Below are 23,082 nucleotides of genomic sequence, written 5' to 3'. Positions count from 1 at the left end.
AAAAAAACCATTAAAAAAGCGTTGTAATAAGAGAGATCCACGGAAACTCCACGTGTACGTTCTTATCCTTTTCCCTATTGAAAATGCTATAAAAACACAATGGTTTAGATCAATTACAAAACAAACCTAACCATAAATCAAACCGTTCTTACCAGAAATTAATTAAATTCTAAACTAAATATCTAACAATGGCTTCAACTATGATTCCGATCCAAGCTTGTGCCACCAGATCCAGCCACCGTGTTCCAGATCCCGATCGCCGGAGAAATTCTTCTCCCAACTGGTGGAGTCCTCTGTTCGGTTGGTCTTCAGAGCCTGACTACATTGATTCCGAGAACAAAGCACCGAATCCGCAACCGGAATCAAATCCGGCATCGAAGCCGTCGAAACTGCGTTTCGCCGGTGGTCTTACGGAGGAGAAAGCGAAGCAGCTTCGAATGATGACCGTTGGTACTGAGACGTTTCATGATACTATGTATCACTCTGCAATCGCTTCTCGACTCGCCTCAGATTTTAAGGCTCGCTCCGATGAGTAAACTTTCCGGCGCCGGCAGCGTCCGAGTCTGATGACAGATTCAAATAACTTAGCGTGTGTTGTATTCGTTTTACTTGCATTTGTTGGATTGTCTGTAAAATGTATTCATATTTTAGGTTTTTTATTATTATTATAAGATCCAGATTTTAGGGATTTGATATGCAAGTGTCGTGTAATGGTTTAGCGTTTTAGCTTAGATAGTTATTGATTTCAACTGATTCAACCGTTGTGTGTATAGAATAATCATTTTAATTTAAGTACTTAAGTATAATTGGTAGTTGTTTCAACTTACTCTATTATTATGGATTATTTATCTTGATATTTTACCTTCTAATCAAAAACTTCAAGCCAAGAGAGATATTTTAAAGATATATTTTCAGAACTAGTGTATGAAAGTGATAGTATTTTGCTGTGAATTAATTGGATGTATTTGTAATTTACACGGAGTATACACAAAAATATGGAGTATTTATTTACTCTATATTTTTTTTTGAACTAAACAAACCTAATTCATATCATTAATTAATAAATGTTCGATACACAAGCGAATAATATCAAATCTATGGAAATTAGTCCAAACATTGACCGTCCTAGCAAGAGTATGAGCAACCAAATTCAATGACGTCAACTAACAACTTTGAGTCACTTTTAAATTGGACTCGCTCAAATTCATGATGGATAGCATCTTTCATAACATGTAATAGTGTCAATGTTTCGCCTTTCATTATGGAATAAAAAGGCTGCTGCCATTGAGTCAAGCCAGCCACAAAATGTCCATTGATATCACGAAAACAAAGACCCACAGAAATAACACCGGACCCAACTACAAACGTAACATCAACATTATACTTTATGTTCGAAACTAGGGATAAGATCTTTGGCCAAATCAATGTGTCTCCCACTTTGTACCCACTTAACTGACAACATTCGTAAAGAAACATTAATTTCATATATATTCAATGAGTAACGATTGGATTTTGGGTAGGTATATCAAGTGCGGGATGGGATCTTTGGGAATTTTAAAACATACTCATATTCTGCCTCAAGCATCCAACCAGGGAATATGCTGAGGCTTTGGGTGTCTCTATCCGATAATTAATACGTCATTATAATGTGGAATCCAAATAAATCTTGTGTTAAGTCTCTCAAGCGTTGATGATTCTTTGTAAAGGATAATTGACGCATGCAAGCCTCAATTTTGACAAATATTGGAGAAAATCATGTGTGAAGAAGAATAACAAAATTAATTCAATATCTCATAAATTTAGCTCAATTGACGGAAACATTGAATTATATATGACGAGTTCTAACCCGGTAAAAGTCATATTCCTACAAAAGTGAGCCTTGAAAACTTCTTGTTAACAATAGAGTAAGTAGTATATTTTTGTGTATTACTATTCCACACTATATTTTTGTAAAAATTAAATTGAACTTATTCACAAAATATTAGCCTATTTGATGTACTTTATGGCATAGTTGGATCTTTTGGATGGAGATTTTTTTTTGACAGATTGGATGGAGATGATTAAATGGAAAGAAAGTTGATAAAAAATAATGGAACAAAAAAGGTTAATATTCACATTAAAATTCAAAAATTATAATTACAGATTTTTATTATAATTACACTAATGCCGTGAAGTTTTTTTTTAAAAAAAAACTTTTCTACATAAAACTTTTACTTTTGTTTTCATTTTTGTTTCCTTAACCAATACTTCAAAGGCACCTGTTAGCACATAAGCCTTAAAGAATCAGTAACTAATATGATAGGTCTTCCAAATAAACTAATATGATAGGTAATAAAATCTTATTCTATACTACTTTGCTGCAAAGAAAATCTCATTTTATATCCCCATTTAAAAATAAAATAAAAATGTACATTTAAAATGAAAAGTTGGATTTAAGAAGGGTGGTGATTTGTACACTTGAAAAACATGAAGAAAAAATCCTGGACGCAATCCATTCCCAGTTACAAACATATATTAACTCCGCATCAGTATGCTTAATGATTCCCTTTGGGAAATGGAAACTGAACTGCTAAAGACTAAAGGTAACTTCAAATAAATGAAACCCAACCCAAATGTCAAAACTAGTTTGTAACTGAAGTCCAAATACCAACCAAGCTTGTTTACAGATAACATAACTACTCATCTCTTTTAAAATGTAAAATGAAGACACATAACACCTAATCCAGCACCGCAGCTTTGTTTTTCACATTAATAGTTTATTTGAACAATAACTCAGTTCCAACTGCGAGAAAATTCATTTGTTTACCCTTTTCTCCGCATCCGTTGATGAATAAATTACGGATGAGTTGTGATAAAGGATATGCATATCGATGCTCTAAATCCACTTAGACCATATATAATTATACACAAGTCAGCATCAAACTGATAAGACTCAACTCAGCAAATAGCATTTATATAAGGTGACAAAAATAGGATTATTTTGCTTGCACTATAAAACTTGGAGGAGCTCATGAACCGCCTCCAAATTCCACAATTATTCGATTAAAAGCTAAATCCGCAATACAAGATTCAATTCTCAAATAGTATGGGATGCAATTCTCAAATATTAGTACATGGCACAATATAATCTTCCAAAAAAAAATGGAAAAACTACATATTCATACATGATAAATTTTATCTATTTAAGGTGTTACCAGGATGTTGAGCTTGAGCAGCAAACAGAAGTCAAATAATTTATTGAGGACCTGAGGTTGTGATGTAAACAATACTGATCCAATGCCTGATACATGCTCTGCATAATCATTTACTCTCAGCATCATACAAATCCGATCTGGGTATTGTCATTAAGGAGAAACATGAATAGAAATCATAAATTAACTAAAAAAAAAACAGTCCATGGATTGTTGAATTTGGCCCATTACAAGGTGAAACATGTAAGCGGGACGTAAAATGCTTTACACCCTTATTTCTCTGTATTTATTAGTCAAACCTTTCAAAATCCAAAATTAACAAAAACCTAACATCTTTTAGTACCATTCTGGCATGCATGTACCCTATTTACTGTCATAACTCAATTAAGGTTAGTTTGTGGTAATGAAAGTTTGAGCATTCATAAACTGATCTTGAACCTCAACTACTTCTGCCTAATTAAATAATATAACGACTTTGACTTCAAAGTAATGGCAATGTATGAGTAATGCATAAAAGTGAGAATGCCAATCTAGTATCTTATTTGTCCTTCATTGGAGCATTGCCTTTCAACAATTCTAATGGACTAGTTAGCAGCCCTAAGTATCAAAATCCTCAACACCCTAACAGATCTTTAACCTTCCAGTCTAATCATAAAATTAACACCAAAATTAATGAAGATTAATTGAAATTGGAAACAATAGTCCTGAAAATCAATAAATATCAGTCATTGTTAGTAATATCTAGTCAACACATCAAAATTATTTTGTGGAGGAATTCAAGGAAAGATACCTAAGCTGTGATTCTGAGCCCCCTTACAAACCAAATTTGGACCAAACATAATGATTCATTGAATACAGTAATCCAGTTTAACATCAGAAAAATTCCTCACCACACCAAAAGTTTTGGACCTGTTCAGTCTGTGTTTATTTTTTTTATTTCATTTCTTGTTTTCATTTTCAATTACAAAACTACTACTTTGTTTTCACTCTGTCTTCTATTTTCATCGATTGCTATAGAAAACTTTGAAGACAAGAAACGAAATGACAAAATAATATCATGGGAAGGGTGCTCCTACTTTTGGTGCCTAGCATTGACACTATGACCATATAAGATGAAGTCAGAACTCTATCATGTTATTTCCCCTTTCTATGTCTTCTCACACAAACCAACAAAGCAAAAGTTAACAAGTATTTCATGTCCAATCTCCAGTAGCCTAAGAAAAGCAATTCAAACTTTAGTTAATAAACAAAAACCAGCCACGTAAAATCCCAAAATATAGAAGATCAGGGTAAGGCTTGTCTGTGGATTGACTTATTTTAGCTTATCTATTGACATAAGCGCTACTTGTAAGACTGTTCAGAGAGCTTATGAAAACAGTTTATGATAATGTTCATAAGCGGTTTTTAGCTTATTTTCATAAGCTCTCGAAGATAGCTTATGAAAAGCTTATGAAAATAGTTTATAGCTGATAGAAAAACAATTTGACTTTATTTATCTTCTTATTTTCGGCATTTATCTTTTGTTATAGCATAGCTTAGAGATAAACACATATATGATCAGCGCTTAATTAAGTCATCCAATTGACTGCATTTACACGATCAAAGAGGGTAAAATATATACAATCTAAACAAATATATTATGCTCCCCAAACTATTCTCAGATCACCAAACCCATTTTGCAATGAAATCAGATGCCCCGCTGTCCTAAAAATGATGCATTCAGCTCAACCGTGTTCGTTGGATGGAGATCGGACGGTTTAAATGTATTGTAGATTTAGAATTTTTTTTTTTTTGAAGATACAAAATACCGAGTTAAAGTCTTAACCATCCAATCTTGATCCAAAAACCAAGTATTGCCGACTGCATTAATGTGTCATTTTTATGACTGCAGTCGACCAAGGTTCTTTTGCAATCCTACAGAAACTACTAAATACCAGTTTCTTAACTCTAATTGAGAATCTCAAGCACACAATGGTCCAAATTAAGCCACACAAAAAGTATAACGGTTTTACTAAAGTATAAAACAACCAAGCCTTATCTCACTAATGTAGAGTCAGCTACATGGATCAAATGAAACCATAATATGCTATCGTATATATATCATATTTTTATAGAACTCACTAATCTCTATATCTTTTTTAATAGTTTCTCTTATAGTTTTAAGTTTTCCTCTGCCTCTAGTGATGTGACTACTCTCCCGGGAGGGTTGTGTTAGGCAATCGACAGCCAACATAAAACTTAGTCGAATCTCGATGACATGTATCAAATTCTACTAAAATTTATACTATATTTATTTATTTATGTACAATACAAACCACTAATGTATTGCAGCAGCATCAAAATTCGCAAGCATATAAAAATTGAAGAAAAGGATACATCAAATAGAAACCATGAGCAAAAGCACCAGCCAGCACAGCAGTAAACAAACGATCTCTCAAAACAGGTTTATGCCGCAGCGACAAACGAACTGAAATTAAAACAAAAAAAAATGAAATAATTCAGAAATTGTTTAAATGAAAGTGAACAAAATGAAGAGAATGAGGAAAATAACTAACTTAGAGGTAGAACAGGGGCGTATATGAGAGGAACAAGGAACTTGATTGGGGGTCCATTGTTCTTTTTCCTTACAGCAACAGGTTCTCTGTAACAGTTAATAAAAAAAGGGAAAACGTGAAAATTGAAGTAAGTAGAGATGAATGCGAAAAACGAATTATTATTGATGTATGAATGTGAAAATATTACTGGTTGAAAGGATCGAACGGAGAAGGCGCCATGGCGGAATTGATCGGGATCGAGTCGAGAGTTGTTGATATGAGACCAGCCGCGGTTTTCCTGATACAATCAATATGAATGATAAAACTTTTTATTATTTTTGCGTTAATAGTTAATACGGGTTTTAGTCTTTTTTTTTTTTTTTTGGTATATGGTATTTATTTGGCTTAACTACACATTTGGTCCCTTACGTTTATTTTAGGTTTCAATTTGCTCCCTTACGTTTAAAAAGTATCAATTTGGTTCCTTACGTTTATTTTAGGTTTCAAGTTAGTCCTTTCCGTCAATTTTGTCATATATGGCAGCCAATTTGCATATGTGGACTGACACGTGGCACTTGGACACAGTGACACGTGTACTATTCAAACGGTGTTAGTGACAAAACTAACGGAAAGGACTAACTTGAAACCTAAAATAAACGTAAGGGACCAAATTGATACTTTTTAAACGTAAGGGACCAAATTGAAACCTAAAATAAACGTAAGGGACTAAATATGTAGTTAAGGCTATTTATTTAGTCCTTTAATAGTGGAAGAATCTGATTTAGGACCTATTTGTTTCAACTTTAAAAAATGGATTTTTTTTTTTGTATTTATGAAAATAGATTTTTTAAAACTGATTTTCAAAATTTTAGAAGTTTTATTTATATTCGTTTTTTCTAAATTGAAACACTAATTTTGCATTATATAACATAAACGCACATTATTGAAAATCAAAACATAGTCAAAATCATAATTTTTTCAAAAAATTGTATTTCAAAAATAAGTGATTTTTCGAAATTTTGATATCCAATTTTTTTTTCAATAAAATGATCAAATACCTAAAATAACATTTTAAGAATAACTATTCAAACCAAATTTTCATTTGAAGCTTTTATAAAAAGTTTCTATGTAAATTTTTTTTACACAAAATTATGTAACACTACAAGAATCTATTTTAAAAAAATCAATAACAAACAGACCCTTAATCCCCGGAAAGATTGGTCAGTCAAAGGAACTTTATGTATTTTTCGTAAAAAAAAAGTAACTTTATGTATGTAAAAATTTGGATAAAATGAATCAATTTTTTTATTAATAGAGTAAAATTAAAATAAAGGATACAAATTTTGTTTTTTTGACGTAAAAGGATACAAAATTTAAAAAAATTATTAAAACTGATTTTGATAGGGGCAAATTAGTAAATTTGGTAGTAATCAATTTTATTGTTGTATATTTTACTTGATTTTTTTTTTTAAAAAAAACTTGGTATCCGGTCCTAGGACCGACTAATTCAAGGGGACCAATCCTACCGCCCACTTGCGGGGGCCTCATTTAAAGCCAGAGTTTTTTTTTTCTCTGTATGGACTTAGCCCACCGAAATTGGCACCAGGACGAATCGAACCTGAGACATTGAGAGGAGCATACTCCAAGGATCCAAGCCAACACCACTAGACCAACCCCAAGTGGGTTATTTTACTTGAAATATTATTAAAACTAATAACAACAAATTAATACATTTGTTAGTAAAGCCACTAAGTTTAATCTAGTGGTGAGAAATTTAGGTAGTATGGATGAGGTCTTAGGTTCAATTCTCATCGCTTGTAAACCAAAAAAAATAAATTTGTTAGTAATTAATTTTATTATATTATTTTAGAAGTAAATGGTTCTTTAAGGCTCCCTCAGGTACTATATCTTCTATTGAATCTATTTTGATTAAATTTTTTTGGGGGGGAAGTGAGGACTTTAGGAAAATACCTTGGATTAGCTGGAAAACTATATGCTTACGTAAGGAGTATGGGGGTTTGGGGGTGAGGCAGCTGAGAGAGTTTAATCTTGCCCTGTTAGGCAAATGGTGTTGGAGGATGCTAGTGGATCGAGAGGGTTTGTGGTTTCGAGTGTTGGCAGGCCGTTATGGAGTTGAGCGAGGCAGGCTGTGTGAGGGTGGAGCGCGTGGGTCTACATGGTGGAGGGAGATGGCGCGTATTCGGGATGGCGGAGGAGAGCTAGGGGGAGGGTGGTTCAGAGAGCATGTTTCGAGAAAGGTGGGGGATGGGTCCGACACTTTTTTCTGGACCGATCCCTGGGTGGATGGAATCTCGTTGCGGGAGCGGTTTGGGCGGTTGTTTGACTTGGCAGAAAACAAATCGGCTTTAGTGGCTGAGATGTTTATGCAGGGTTGGGGGATTGGAGGAGCGGCGTGGGTGTGGCGGCGTCAGTTGAGGGCGTGGGAAGAGGAGTTGCTGGGGGAGTGTCAGTCTTTACTTCTTACCCTCTTTTTGCAGGACCATGTTCCAGATAGGTGGCAGTGGCAATCTGACCTGGATGACGTTTATACTGTTCGGGGTGCATATCAGCTGTTGACGACACATGATGCAATTATTTTGGATGATGCGTCAGGTCTTATTTGGCATCGTCAGGTTCCTTTGAAGGTTTCCATCTGCGCCTGGCGACTCTTGCGGGACAGGCTACCTACCAAAGCAAACCTGGTTACTCGGGGGATTTTATCTGAGGCGGCCCATCATTGTGTTTCTGGATGCGGAGAGGTTGAGACGGCTCAGCACCTGTTCCTTTCTTGCAGTACCTTTGGTGTTCTTTGGTCTCTTGTTAGCTCTTGGATTGGCTCTTCTTTGGTGACAGCTCAGACTATTCCCGATCATTTTGTTCAGTTTACATACTCAGCAGGTGGTCTTCGAGCACGACGTTCTTTCATGCAGCTTATATGGCTGGCTTGTGTGTGGGTTATGTGGACCGAAAGAAATTACAGTTTATTCAGAGGCTCAGCAAACACAGTGCATCATATGTTGGACAAGATCAAGACTTTTTCTTTTAGGTGGTTGAAAGCGACGAGTAGTACTTTAGCTTTAAACTGTCATAGTTGGTGGTCTAGTCCTATGCTTTGTTTGGGCTTTGTATAGTTTCTTTTGGTCCTTGTATTTTGACTTTTTTGTAACCTTACTTAGTCTTCCTTGGTACGTCTTGTGCTGAGTAGACTTTTGTTTATATAAAGATCTCATTTTGGCTTGTTCAAAAAAAAAATATTCATGTTTGAAGATTCTGTCAATTTTTGCTGTGCGTAAATTCTAAGTTGTGCGTGAATTCTAAGCTGTGCTTGATATTGAAGTAAAAAACAAAGTTGCTTAAGATTTAAGTCCACAACAAGCTTTATAAGCACCCTCGATGGACCTCACTCCCTACCTCTCAATATCACACTGTTTGTTATTCATTCATGGTAAGTACTAATGCTCTACTTGCTTCATCTTTCTTTCTTTGTTCATATTCATTCATTCATATGAAAAATACCATATAATGCTTTTGTTCTGTTCCTGTTCATGTATAGGCTTTCCCTCACCAACAAACTGTTGACTATCCAAGTTTCAAGCTCCTCGTTGTAGGCGATGGAGGAACTGGTATGTACTTTTCTAATATCATTGTTAATCTATGTTGTCTGAGTCTGGTATCCGACACATGTCAATCGGACACCTATATAACACACCAGACATACATGTGATTACGTTCAATTAACTCATCCATCGTGTCCATGTGTGTCATGCTTCATAGTCGTTAACGACATTGTTTATTATTGGTATGTGCAGGAAAAACCACTTTTGTGAAAAGACACTTAACTGGAGAGTTTCAGAAGAAATATGAACGTAAGTAATAGTAAATAATAACAAACACTCTCCTGATTACTACTATACTATATGCTATCTTCCCTTTTTATTACTTAATTAACTAATTTGATTTTGTAACACAACAGCTACCATTGGTGTGGAAGTTCATCCACTAGATTTTTATACAAATTGTGGAAAAATTCGGTTTTATTGCTGGGACACTGCTGGCCAAGAAAAATTTGGTGGTCTCAGAGATGCTTATTAGTATGTAACTATATATCGACATAAATCATCTTAATTTAATTATCTTTCCAATTATTGTTATATATTAAACGACGTTATTGCAGCATTCATGGACAATGTGCTATTATTATGTTCGATGTAACTGCTCGTTCGACATACAAAAATGTTCCAACATGGCACTCAGATCTCACTAGGTGAGTTTTATCATTCTTAATACATAGTATTTGGCATTTTCATATAATTTAGTACATAGTTATGACTCTAATTTGTTATATATTAATCACAGAGTTTGTGAGAACATACCCATTGTTCTTTGTGGAAACAAGGTTGATGTGAAGAATAGACAGATTAAACCAAAGCAAGTTACATTTCACAGGAAGAAGAATCTACAGTACTATGAGATATCTGCAAAGAGTAATTATAATTTTGAGAAACCTTTCTTATACCTTGCCCGGAAACTTGTAGGGTACGTAACTAATTAATGGAATATACTACTACTTTATTTTATTATTTTTGTTCATGAATGTGATGAGTGGTAGAAAATTATTGATTGATTGATTGGTGTATGCTGTGATTCGAATTAATTTGCAGCGATACGAACCTTCACTTTGTGGAGATGCCTGCTCTCGCTCCTCCTGAAGTAGTCATTGATATAACTGCGCAACAATTGTAAACACTCTTAACATTATGCTATTCTGTTCTTCCCTATTTACTGGTTTGGTTTTGTGTATTAATTTATATGCTTAATTTACAGGAATGAACAGGAGATATTGGCGCCCTATTCTATGCCTCTTCCTGACGACGACGATGATGATCTATTTGAGTAAACTAGAGGGTTTTCTAGAGTTTAATTTCATGATAGTTTTTTGTTCTGTTTGTGATGAATTGCATTTCATCGCAAAAGAAATTAGGAAATAAGTTAGTAGCAGTTTTAGCTAGTGTAGGCAAGGCAAGGCCAGTTTACCAAATTTTTCTTAGTGTTATTTCTGCAATTATGCTAATGTAATCATAATTAGTTGACTTCTTCAGTCACTAATTAAACCTTTGAGTGATGCAATTCAAAGTATATTTGCTTGATAATTTGCCTCTTCTAATCATGTTCACTTCTTTAGAATAACTTGTTAAGTACCAGATTGATAAACAAATAACATGCAGTGATATTATATCAATCAAAGCTTTAAACAACTGCTTTCATGCCAATTTTTTTGGGCATATATATATATATATAGATTTGTACAATGTAGTACTATATGTAAGTTGTTCCAATCCTATTGAGTCTGTGCTCAAGTTCATATGAAAAACACAACATAGATTTTATCATGGCAACACCTTATATTTTGTGTTGAAAATTGTTTCTCAAGAAAAATTCTAAACTATTCTTATATTATGAATTATGATGCTATGTATTGGTATTTGGTGGGTGACTAGTGACTAATCCTTAGTTGAGGTCCAAAGTTGTTGCAACACTTAATCTCTGTCATGGAACTTAATTTTAAGGTACAGGTTTAGCTAGTGTAGGCAAGGGTTTAACAAATTTTTCTTAGATTTATTCCTGCAATTATGCTAATGTAATCATAATTAGTTGACTTCTTCAGTCATTAATTAAACCTTTGAGTGATGCAATTCAGAGTATATTAAACCTTCAGAGTATATTTTGAGCTTGTGTACATTGATGAAATTTGCCTCTTATGAATACCATTCAAGCATGCAGTGATATTGAGTCCTGCTGAAACTGAACTTTGTTGTAATGTTCTCTTTAGGTCCCTCAATATGCTCTAAGGCACCTCAACTATATATTTTATCAGGGGCTTTAATGCATATTGAGAGGCTTAAAGAGAATTTTTCCTAGTTTAGTGATTCAACTGGGCTTTATCTGTCTTACTTGTGTTACAAGCTATTAGGCCCAACTTGATCTTTACCTTGTATTACTTATTTGTATGCCTATATAAGGGGCATTGTATGATTGAGCACATTAATGAGAATTATTATCTTACAATATTTTCAGACAAATGTATTTTGTACGATGTACTATATTATGCAAGTTTGTGCCAATCTTTTTGAAGCTGTACTCAAGTTTATATGATATGAATAATATGGAATTTATCAGTGCAGTCCCAATCCTTTTTATAAGGTTATTATGTGGAGTACGAAAGCGAGTAATAATGGATAATGGTTATAGAACTACAAAAATAATAACAATAATCACAATTACTGTTTCATGGACCAATAACTTGAAAGAAAATTGGGTGTTAGAATTGAAGAAAAATGTAGGAAACAAGAAAGGAAATTTTTCGGACGCGTCTCATACAAATGAGGCTTACTGGGAGGTTTGATAAGGTAGGTAATAGTTACTGAAAGGGATGCAGATGTATATTAAGTGAAGATGATTGATATTTTCATGTTGGCATTCAATAATTTGGTATGTGATGGTAACTGGTCTTGAGCTGAAACTAACAATTTGACATGCTAGTTATATAATAATATGTGGGTATCATAAGTTCTAATACTCAGTATTAACTATATTCTGTGTTGAAAAGTGTTTCTTAAGATAAATTCTAAACTATTCTTAGATTTTGATGCCATGTATTGGTATTTGGAGGTGACTTGTGACTATCCTTAGTTGAGGTCCAAAGTTGTTGCAACACTTAATCTGTCATGGAAGTTAATTTTAAGGTACATGTTTAGGTTATGGACAGTTGGCCTGGTCCATATACACATGAGGATGAAAAGCCACATTTCTCAACATTGGGCTCATAATTGTGCTCCATTAGGACAGAAAATTTTCCTTATCAGTTTAATAAACTCTAGGCCTTTTAGTGTTGGATGCAAGTAAGGGCTGAAGTGGCAAACTCATCCATCATTAATGTTATCATATGATCCATAAACTTGTGACTTATCATTGCCAATGTGAATAACTGAATACCAATTACTACATTACTGATGACACACCCTGGGCACCACACAAGTCACTATATGATTACTGTGTAATTGTACTTGTATGCTATAAAACACGCCGTTAAGAAGTTCTACACCGGTTGCGAGATGACCTCATTGGTTGCAAAATGACCTGAATATGAATTTATAAAGTACAGGCAATCCTCACCTTACAAGTCGGTTTTGTAAGGTTGAGTTAGGCCAAACTTCCGATTCTAATATGGTATTAAAGCCTCTGGGCCGCACGCTATTAGATTTTTTGTTGGACCATCCACCATTCATATATCCACACCCCAAGCCCAATAGTGTGTTAGGCGCGAGGCAATCCTCACACACCAGACAGACCTGTTGTTATATGAAAACATACACTCAATTTCAAATGTTCATGTCTCCAAAACTTGTTACCTGGTGTGGAATGGGCGTGACTTAATGGACCAAAGATGTTGATGGATCCCTTCTGAAGCTCATCTTGTTGAACTCCATTTGCTTTGCCAAAGGACTTGTCTCAATCTCTGTCGGTTCTAACCCACACCTACAGTCCCATTTTGCAATTACTACTACTCCTCAACATGTCCACTAAGCAATATGGTAGGAACCCACCAAGGTCCAAAAGTGGGCCTTATGAAAGCTGGTATTACCCATTGCCACAAACATGTTTATGAAATGTGGGCTCATAACATAGAATTTTGACCAATAGCCACTAGAACAGTACATTTTCCAATTCTTTAGGAGCTGGTTGGTGGTTACCTCTAACAAATTATAAGAACACAACAATGTAAAATTAACCTTTTAAATAAATGGGGTGGCTTTCAATGTCGGTTGAGAGGGTTAGGGCCTGTTTTAATGGGCTCACATTGTTATGTGGCCCATGATATTTTGAATCCTTTCCCTAAACTAGCTATATATATATATATATATTTTTTTTCTATCCTAAGATGTTAATTTTTTTGCTTTCACCACTCGTTTAACCTGGTTCGGGGGTCAGTTCTGACATCAAGTGATTTCAGCCCCTTCCTGATCTCAGCTGCAGGGGATCGAACTATGGTCCTTCCTACCAAGTTCACCATCAATCACCACGGAACCAACTAACGATTGGTATCCTAAGATGTTAATTTAATAGTGCTCATATACACTTGTTCTATGTGTCTCATAATTTTGTTATGTATCATGGCATTTTGATAGCTACTATTGAATAACATTGCCATCATAGTGTATTATGTAGATGGTTACAGCTAGCTTTGTGTCTATTTTCTATTTTTAGTATCAACCTATTCCTCAAATAAAGTATGAATTAATTAGAAGTCATCAACACTATGGATATAGATACATGTCATGCAATTAATGTGACTAAAATCCAGAAAATGATGCAGGGCTCATGTATGTGTAGTCTTTTTATAATTCAATGTATTCTAATTAATATACCAAGTACTATAGCTATCTATGGACTAAAAATTAGAAGAATCCATTTGTAGAGTTCTGAACAATGTACCTTAATTGAAATCAATGCAACATGAATTTAACACTTCATAGTAGCTTAAAATAACATACTGTATAGAATTTTATGGATAGACATAACTTAAGAGCCTATCTAAGTTGTCATAAATTTTCATACTAATAATGATGTTTACAAGGCTAGACCCACATTAACCTCAACTCCCAACATTATGAAAAAGTTAACAATAAGTGAATTGAATGGTAATGAAAAAAATGTGACTTAACATGATATGGCTTATCAATAAAATGAAGAAACATATTTACAAGAAATGTATATGAGGAGCCCCCTCATGGTAGGGTAGGTAGAATGGTAAAGGAAGAAATAAAACTTATTATAGCTAGTTTTCATGTAAATTTGAAACAGAACATATGTTGTGGAAAAGAAGCATGTGCTTATACATAAATGGTAGGGGCATCAATAAGATGATAGCTAGCAACTGTCATTGTCTATGCCATATGTGTCTTTGTGGTGATGAGAATTAGAGAGTATGAGAAACATGAATTTATTGTCAATAGGACTTGTAGATTAATTCCCTTATATTTTCTATTTCACTTTTCCCTCTTTACTTCCACTTACTCATTCTATCTCAGTTTGGTTGGGAATTTAGGATTATTTGGCATTAGCACACATTTCCATCACATATCACTTTGAAAACTATTTGGCCTTGGTATTTACTATTCACCTTTGAAGCACTGAAAAATACAACAACATCGGACCCTACACTTACATTGACATGTCGACATCAGTAATAATTTTAAATAAATAAATAAATTAATTGTAATCATATGTGTTGGTATCGTACACTGTACATGCTTTCAATGGGAAATGATGTTTCGAAGTTGTTTACATCTAATTTCTACAACTATATTTAGGCTGGCTTGATTTGTAGGATAATCTTTTTAGTTATTTGTTCTTTCTTAAAAACATGTACATGATTAGAGGATCGTTGAATTTGCACATTTTAATAAATTTAAAACTAAATTGACAAGTCTTTTATGCATTGTATGATTCGACCCTAAAAAAATAGGGGCTACAAGTTAGTTGTTAGTTGTTACAAGAATGCAAATTGGAAAAGTCAATAAAAGAACAAATGCAATTGGAAATGGAAACTAATTAATGTCAAACTTTTTTTTGACAATAATTAATGTCAAACTTAAGAAGTTATTTTTATAAAGAATACATATATTAAGATTTAAGATGTCAACAATGAAAATTTTGGTGGGCTGCCAACGTATAGACAGAGGATCAAGTTGTTATTAAGTGAAGAATAATTTTGTGATTTTCTAAATACTTAACTCTATTTTCAAATATCAACCAAACAAGTATACCTAAATTGATGATGAACCCGCAACTTGGCCGAGACGACTTTGCCACAAAGGTCATCAAAGGACGACTGTATGAGAAAACATAAGGAGAGTTTCGTTATCCACTCGTAAAAAGTACAGGAGAATTATGAGGTTTTATTCAAAAATTACTTTCAAATATAAAAAACATGACAAAGAAAGTAGCATCATTATGTGACTTCTAAATAGACCAACTCACATAATGTTAGGCCAATGTCAACCTATGATCCCTACCAAATGAGCAAAAAATTGATAATAAACCAAACAACTCAGGCGACATGACCAATTCTTATCCTCAATTGCATTTGGTTATCAACGTGTCAACTAAAAACAACAAATTTGGAAAAAATTATTTGGTCAATTTATGTTTTTTCAAACCAAACCATATTATTGCCTAATTTAATTCGGTTACGTTCAATGTTTACACTACACTAAATAGTATTCATCCTTAATTTCAAAACATTTCTAAACTATTTGTATTACTGTTTTTAGCTCAATGTAAATATTCTCCTGATGTTTTAAGTTCTCTTAGTGACCAACAAATAATATCAGAGCCTAATTTGGTGTTATAGGAAAGCCGGAATATATTTTCGGCTCAAGTTAATACATTTATGAGTTCTTTAAAATAAATTATTACACTGATATTTTAATTTATTTTAGTCTTGGTGTTTGATTGTCATAGATTATATTTTTTGGTTGAAAAATACAAAGAATGAAAGGTAAATGAAATGAAGAAAACAAAGAGACCAAAGTTAGGTGAAAGTAAAACTCAATATTATTATATGAGGGGCCATTGGAAAGAGACATAATTGGACAAAGATGGTTTTAACGGGACAAAACACTGAGCATAAAATGGAGCACCTTGTGTTTGCCTTCTTCATTTGTACATAAAAGCAGACATGCATATGAACAATAATCACATTGATTAAATTACTGTATTGTAATCTTGGGGATGGTGGAGAAAAAGTAAACTTGGTCACTATCGATAACTGTTTTTAACTGATAAAGTGCAACAATGTCCCTCAATTCACGAGGGCTAACAAATATAATAGTATTGTACAGTAACAATGTATCTTTCACTTTTGTTAATTAAGTACTAATAGACAAATTTTAATATAGACCTTTCATAATAGACGTTGATGATCATCTTTATTTATACGAGATTAAGATAGTGAGTTGATGTATATTTATTCCATAAAAGTAAACTAAAAATAAATGTGTCTTATATTGAAGCAACATCAATTAGGTTATCACGTTATCCATAAAAATAAGGAGAGTCATGGGATATTACTTCAGAAAAGTATTGTCGATCGTCATCAGGATTTCTAATAACTTTTAAGTGATAAACTACTGTAGACCACAAACCACTTATGAAGGTGGTCGGCAGTAGAACTCACTTGAAAAAGTTTTGCAAATTCTACATGGTCCAATACTTGAAAATGTTCCAAACTCCAAACATGACAAATGTTGTCTTATGAAACTAGAGGGCCATTATTCTTCTCATTTTCACAGTTGAAATAATGATTTAATTGATATCAATTTAATTAAAAAAAAACCCACCTTTCATTGTATTGACATAATAAAGTTGTCATCTAAACCATTATATTTGGTTTAGTGATGAGATATTTAGATAGTATACATGAGATTCTGGATTCGATACTCTGCTCCATTGTAAACAAAAAATAATAAAATTATCGTCTTAACCATAAAGACGATATAATACATGAGGTGGTTCATCGTAGAACTCGCTCCAATAATAGTTGTAATATTTTGTCTAGAGTATCTGGGCATAGTGGATACTGCACACATGATAGTAATAGAACCAAAAAAAGTACGGATTTTTGCCTTATGTCTATGATTGTCATATATCACTTCTACTGGCAGAGGTTGTTATCTTTGTGCACTCAAAAACAAACCTTACCCTGCCGTGCCGTGCTGTTTTGTTCAGCTCTTTATCCCTCGATGCAGATGCAATAGAATATAGTAGCCATTTTGGAACCATGTGACTTGAGATCTTAATTTTATTCTTTAATATTAGTGCCTTTTTCCAAACTTTAACATTTTCTTGTTTTCCTTTTTGTTTCTAGATAGATACTACACATTTGTTGGGGAGTTTGGAGGAGCTCGGGAGAAATAATGGGTCAATGCTCCAGGCCACAGAAGAGAGGGAGACGTCACATCCCAACCCAAAACCTTAAGGTGTTAAGTTAATGGACACCTCTCTTATAAATCCAACATTCTTCCCACACATAGTCGATGTGGGACTTAAACACTCACACTTGAAATCCAACAACATTTTCTCAACATAATCTAACACAAAAAAAGAAAAAGATTTATTAATATGTTTTTAAAGAAAAAGGTACACTTTTATACTTTTTGAAAAAATTAAATCAAACTCAACATAAAACAATTTGTTCATAATATCAATTATTATAATATTGTATAGTCTGTTTTCAACCAAACTACATGAGCATAGATATTTTATTTATTCATAAGGCATGGCTAAACTATATGAGAGGTCTTCATAAAAACAAAATAAAAAGTACTATATTTTTCATAGTTTGAGACAATGCACCAAGCCAAAAAATTCGGCCTAACCCACCAAAAATGACTTGTTAGGCGAGTTAGGTAAAGCAGGACCAACTTAAGACACTAAATCTAAAACATTGATCCAACCGTAGAAAATGACGGGTTAAACAGATCGGCGCAATCCGTTTTGCCACCCTTAATCGTATGCATAGTTTTATGAGGTGTCAAAATTAAGTTATACTAATTGCAGTAAGAAAGAAAAACTTATAATTGGAGACGGGGTGTGAAGGAAAAAAAAAAAAAAATCCCGTTGCAGCCACCCACCACGTTACAAAACTTAATAAAATAGAAAAGGTCCCCACGACAAACCTGGAGACACAGAAACACAAGTTATCAACAATGAAGCTAGGTAGGCCTCGATCGATGTATTGATGCCACAAAAGGACAAACTCTACTTCCAAATTAAATCATTGAGTCAATGGATTTTTCAGCACTTTATGTAAAAAATTCAGGATATTATTATTGATTTATTGTGAGTAACTGTACAATCAACATTTTTTTTTTTTATAATACTGTAACAATGAACATTACCAATTTTTTATCCATAATTTTTTTTTAGCTTTTCAGTTTCGCTGAACAAATGCAACAAGACAACTCTTCTAAGATTGCGACTTTTGCATATGAAAACATTCAATGGAAAAAGATAATATTCCAATATGAGTATTGTGTATATTCTCTGACAAAGAGATAAAACTGGGTCCTTTCAACTAACCTGTATCCAAGTCACATAAGTTGATTTGTATGTAGTACTTACAACTAATTTGTAACTAACATTATTTCGTATATGCATATGACTTGTTCTCATTGCTAATAGGTAAATACTCTCATATTATGAAGGGATATAGTTTAGAAAAAACCTTAAAATAGATATTAGTATATTTTGTTATTAGCAAGTAAATATTTTCTGTCAAAAAGAAGGAAAAAAAAAATGAAAGGGATTTTGAAATTGTGCATCATGTATGAAATTGTAGGGTTGAAAATGACTTATAAAAATTGATTGGTACCAACAATATGCATATTAGTTTTGGTAGCCTGTGCTATATGAAATTCACAATTAAACATGTTTGACTTAAAATATTTTTTGGATGAGTGACATTTTCATAAATTCTTCATTAAAATTGTGTTTTTTTTTTTTGATAAGCAAAAGGATTGAATTAAAAAGAGTGCAAGGGGCACTCAACCCTTACAGAAATTACGAAAATCATTAGATACTTAGAATGCAAGCTAATGGATCGTTACACCAGTCTGAGAATACAAATGAAGGATTAAGTTCTATTCGACCTACAAACCAAACCCAAGAAATAAAAATAATCTGATCAACAAGTAAGGCCAAATTAAACACATCTCCACGAAACATAATGTTGTTTCGAGTTCGCCATATACTCCAAGTGGTTGCTAGCCAAATGACATGACGAGCTTTAGCAAGACTCTTACTCTTCACCAAATCACCAAAAGTAGTGAAATGCTTCCATACTTCCTCAAATGTTATAAAATTCATGTCCAGCCATTCATACACTTTTTTCCACACTTGAATTGAAATAGAACAATTAAAAAATAAATGATTGATATCTTCTTCTTCTCTAAAACAAAAAGCACAACAAAGTTCACGCGGATTACTAATAATTCTTTTTCTCTCCAACGCCTTCCGAGTCGGTAGTCTCGCTAATAACAACCTCCATCCAAAAATGCTCACTTTGGATGGAACATCATTCGCCCATAAGTCTTGTAGTGCATCCACCACATTGCTATTAATGGTCAATGGAGAGTAACAGTTTTGCAAAAAACAATACGCTGAATTTACCGAAAACATGCCGAGATTGTTCGTGATCCATTTCCTATAATCCGTACGATCCTTATTAGGACTGATATCTGAGAGCAAACACTCCAATTCAGCTGCTGCTTCTATATCATCTTGCGCTAAATCTCCATTCCAAAGCAATCTCCAATTCCATTCAACCTCATTCCATAAACCACACTCTGCTATGACTGAATTTGGGTGCATACTTTTAACATATAATTGTGGAAATAAGTTCATGAAACTATCATTACCAGCCCATCTTTCTTGCCAAAATAGAATGGTATTACCGTTACCTAACACGTTGCAAACATTGGACTTGAACCAACCGTCACTCTCTTCACCTCCTATTTTCACAATATCACGCCACCAAATTGATTGTAATTTAACTTCCTTGTTCATATTTAGAAGAAAGTTTTCAGACATTGATCCATACCTATGCACTAACAACTTACACCACATAGATTTTTCTTCACAAAGTCCTCGCCACTTCCATTTGCAAAGTAACGCTTGATTAAAAAAATCAAGATTCTTTATACCCAACCCTCCTTCATTAAAATTGTGTGACGTACAAAACACGTTGAAAAAATTTGTGTTGATTTATGAAGTCGGTTGACAATAGTTAAAGTCTTTTGGGATATTATTGATGTTATCAAAGAAGACATCTCGTGGTATGATGCGGTTCAAGGATGAACCAAGCGGAAGTTGATGGACATGTGACACGTAACTATAAGAATGACGAGCGCATGAAGTGATTGTAGATGCATAAAACATTGACAATAATAGGCTCAAGAAAACTTCTAGGCGATAAAAGACACATGAATGAAATAAATTTACATTGATATAGGAGAGTCTTGAGGATGTGCAAATATGTGCCTACATGATCGAAGAATGACTTATAATTAAGAATTGATATTAGTACTACGGATAAAAAGATTATATGTATTTTTAGCCTCTATAAAATTATGTATATTTCAAGTTTAATCAGTCTATAAACTTTGTGACAATTTTTAGTCCATACTTTTTCTAATAATGGATGTTTTTAGTCCTTATAGTTGACTAAAAGAACTCATTTATATAAAAATTGAAAGAAAGCAGCCGTTATTATAAGAGATAAGGGACTAGCAGTTAATAAAAAATTATAGGCATTAATATAAAAAATGTGCATATTTCATATCGACTAAAATCATATTTAATAATTTTTTATAGAAATATTTTAGATAAGTTAACTTTCAAAGGCTCGTCAAGATTAGAACATGTCTTGAAACTCAAAAACATCAAGATTCAAAGAAATTCTCACCTTAACAGCGAAAATTGAACTCGCATCTTTACAAAATATAAGATAATCTTTTATCAACAAAATCACCATTCATTGCCAAATCATGTTTAATCCTAAAAATGAATAATTTTTTTAAAAAAATATTGGATTAAATATATTTTTAATTCTCGATTTCTTTTTTTTTTTGTCAAGACAAAATTTTATTTTTAATCTCTCTAGACAATTGTCATTTACCACTCAAATTTTCATTAGTCAAACATGAGTTCACCTAAAAGATGAGATCTTACAACTCCGAAGATTTAGTCTAGTGGTAAAACATATTTTGAATCTGAGAGGTTCTTGGTTCAAGCTCCGTTAGTATATTTAGAGAGAGGTAAATGTAATTATTTTTATAAGCGCTCGTTTAGTCCAAGGTCTTCTCTGCTTTGGAGCGGGGCATGATCCCCTCACCATATATTTCTCATTTCCAAAAAAATAAAAATAAATAAAAGATGAGATCTTAATATGAATTTGCTAGGCACGCTCAACAGCATCCATTTGATAGTTAACTTGACCCTTCTTGTTAGTGCGCATTTTCTTGATCGGTCAACTTGATCAACCAACAAATACCATGCCTATTATACCTTATCATTGGTTAATTAGCAAAGTTAATGAAAATCTTTCATTAATCTAAAGACAAATCATTTCCCTTAATGATATGGAATCAAGTAGGAAACGAATTTTAATTCTTTACCCTTTTATTTCGCAAAGGTCAAAGTGTGATTTCATATATAAAAGTAATTGAATGTGATGGTCGCATTCCTAAGCGTGGTCACTAATAAACATAAAAAAATATCATGAAGTTGATGGAAGTATATTTCAAACGATAACTATAATCACAAATAGGAGATTTGAAATATGATGGCTAAAGATTTGCTACCTAATTATATGTACATCACTTCATTTGCTCTTTAATTATATAGGTTCTTTTAATTAGTCTCCTACCAACTATTAAATCTTTTTCATAGCTTTTGAAGTTTCTTCTATTTGTGCAATGAAAACAATTTAGGTGAGAAAAAATATAAAATATAAGTCATATATATTGGCGCCAATTGTTGTCATTATGTTCATATAGCTTTTATTTCTAGTCTAGAATAATTGAATAATTGAATTTAATTTTATTTGTTTTGTCCAATAATTCCAAAACTTCTTTTCAATGTACTCTCTATTTGTTTTCTTCAATCAAAAGATAGATGTGTGCTTTTTAGTGGTCTATTAACAATCATTTTGGTTGTATATTCCTCATTGTCCTTATATATATTTTTTAGATGCTCCTGCCCAATACCATAGCTAGTTATAGCAAGTTTGAAATTCTTGACAATGCTACCATTAGAATTTGAAAGTAACAGAAAATGAGAAAATATTGAAAAGAGAAAAAGGAGGGGCTAATTGAAATATAGAGGAATATCAACATTAATTGATTTGATTGTTTAGTTATGATGACACATTTATTTTTCTAACATTCCCTTTATATGAAAGTAAAATCTTGCTAAAGGCCTACCGGATGAAATGCAATACTGACGGGGCAGTGCTCGTGAGTCTAGGCTTGGCTGCATGCGGCGGTATTTTTTGAAATAGTTCTAGAACTACTCTTGGTTGTTTGCTAAAAATCTTTATGCTTTTTAGGTTGAGATTGTTAGGGTAATGTTAGCTATAGAGATTGCTAATAGAAATAGTTGAAATTTGCTTTGGATAAAGAATGAGTCTACTCTCGTTACTCTTGCACTTAGAAATCTATCTATGATTCCTTGAATTGTGTTGAGCTCACAAAACATATGTTTTGCATTATCTCGCATATTTAATTTATAGAGAA

The 23,082-nt window shown here is 33.2% G+C and overlaps 4 protein-coding genes across 4 annotated transcripts; 2 read left to right on the top strand and 2 right to left on the bottom strand.

Annotated features, from left to right (window-relative positions):
- The first annotated feature begins 105 nt into the window (after positions 1–105).
- Positions 106–811, top strand: LOC123921945. Its single transcript, XM_045974689.1, has one exon. It carries the CDS (start codon positions 189–191, stop codon positions 534–536), a length of 348 nt encoding a protein of 115 aa, XP_045830645.1. The 5' UTR covers positions 106–188; the 3' UTR covers positions 537–811.
- Positions 812–2,978: 2,167 nt separating this feature from the next.
- On the bottom strand, positions 2,979–6,068 carry LOC123882310. Its single transcript, XM_045931150.1, has 4 exons — positions 5,934–6,068; positions 5,747–5,832; positions 5,568–5,658; positions 2,979–3,331 (listed from the first exon to the last, which is right to left on the bottom strand). The coding sequence occupies exons 1-4, from the start codon at positions 5,963–5,965 to the stop codon at positions 3,301–3,303; spliced, it is 240 nt and encodes a 79-aa protein (XP_045787106.1). The 5' UTR covers positions 5,966–6,068; the 3' UTR covers positions 2,979–3,300.
- A 2,988-nt stretch (positions 6,069–9,056) lies between these two features.
- Positions 9,057–10,875, top strand: LOC123921424 (GTP-binding nuclear protein Ran-3-like). Its single transcript, XM_045973963.1, has 8 exons — positions 9,057–9,170; positions 9,279–9,348; positions 9,535–9,591; positions 9,699–9,816; positions 9,900–9,989; positions 10,082–10,261; positions 10,387–10,464; positions 10,550–10,875. Exons 1-8 carry the CDS (start codon positions 9,168–9,170, stop codon positions 10,620–10,622), a joined length of 669 nt encoding a protein of 222 aa, XP_045829919.1. The 5' UTR covers positions 9,057–9,167; the 3' UTR covers positions 10,623–10,875.
- Positions 10,876–19,360: 8,485 nt separating this feature from the next.
- LOC123922712 lies at positions 19,361–20,377 on the bottom strand. The gene has a single exon (XM_045975410.1). It carries the CDS (start codon positions 20,375–20,377, stop codon positions 19,361–19,363), a length of 1,017 nt encoding a protein of 338 aa, XP_045831366.1.
- Positions 20,378–23,082: the final 2,705 nt, after the last annotated feature.

Source organism: Trifolium pratense, linkage group LG4 (assembly GCF_020283565.1).
Source record: "Trifolium pratense cultivar HEN17-A07 linkage group LG4, ARS_RC_1.1, whole genome shotgun sequence".
Taxonomy (NCBI): domain Eukaryota; kingdom Viridiplantae; phylum Streptophyta; class Magnoliopsida; order Fabales; family Fabaceae; genus Trifolium; species Trifolium pratense.
Note: the sequence above shows the minus strand (reverse complement) of the source record. Positions and strands in the feature narration are given on the sequence as shown.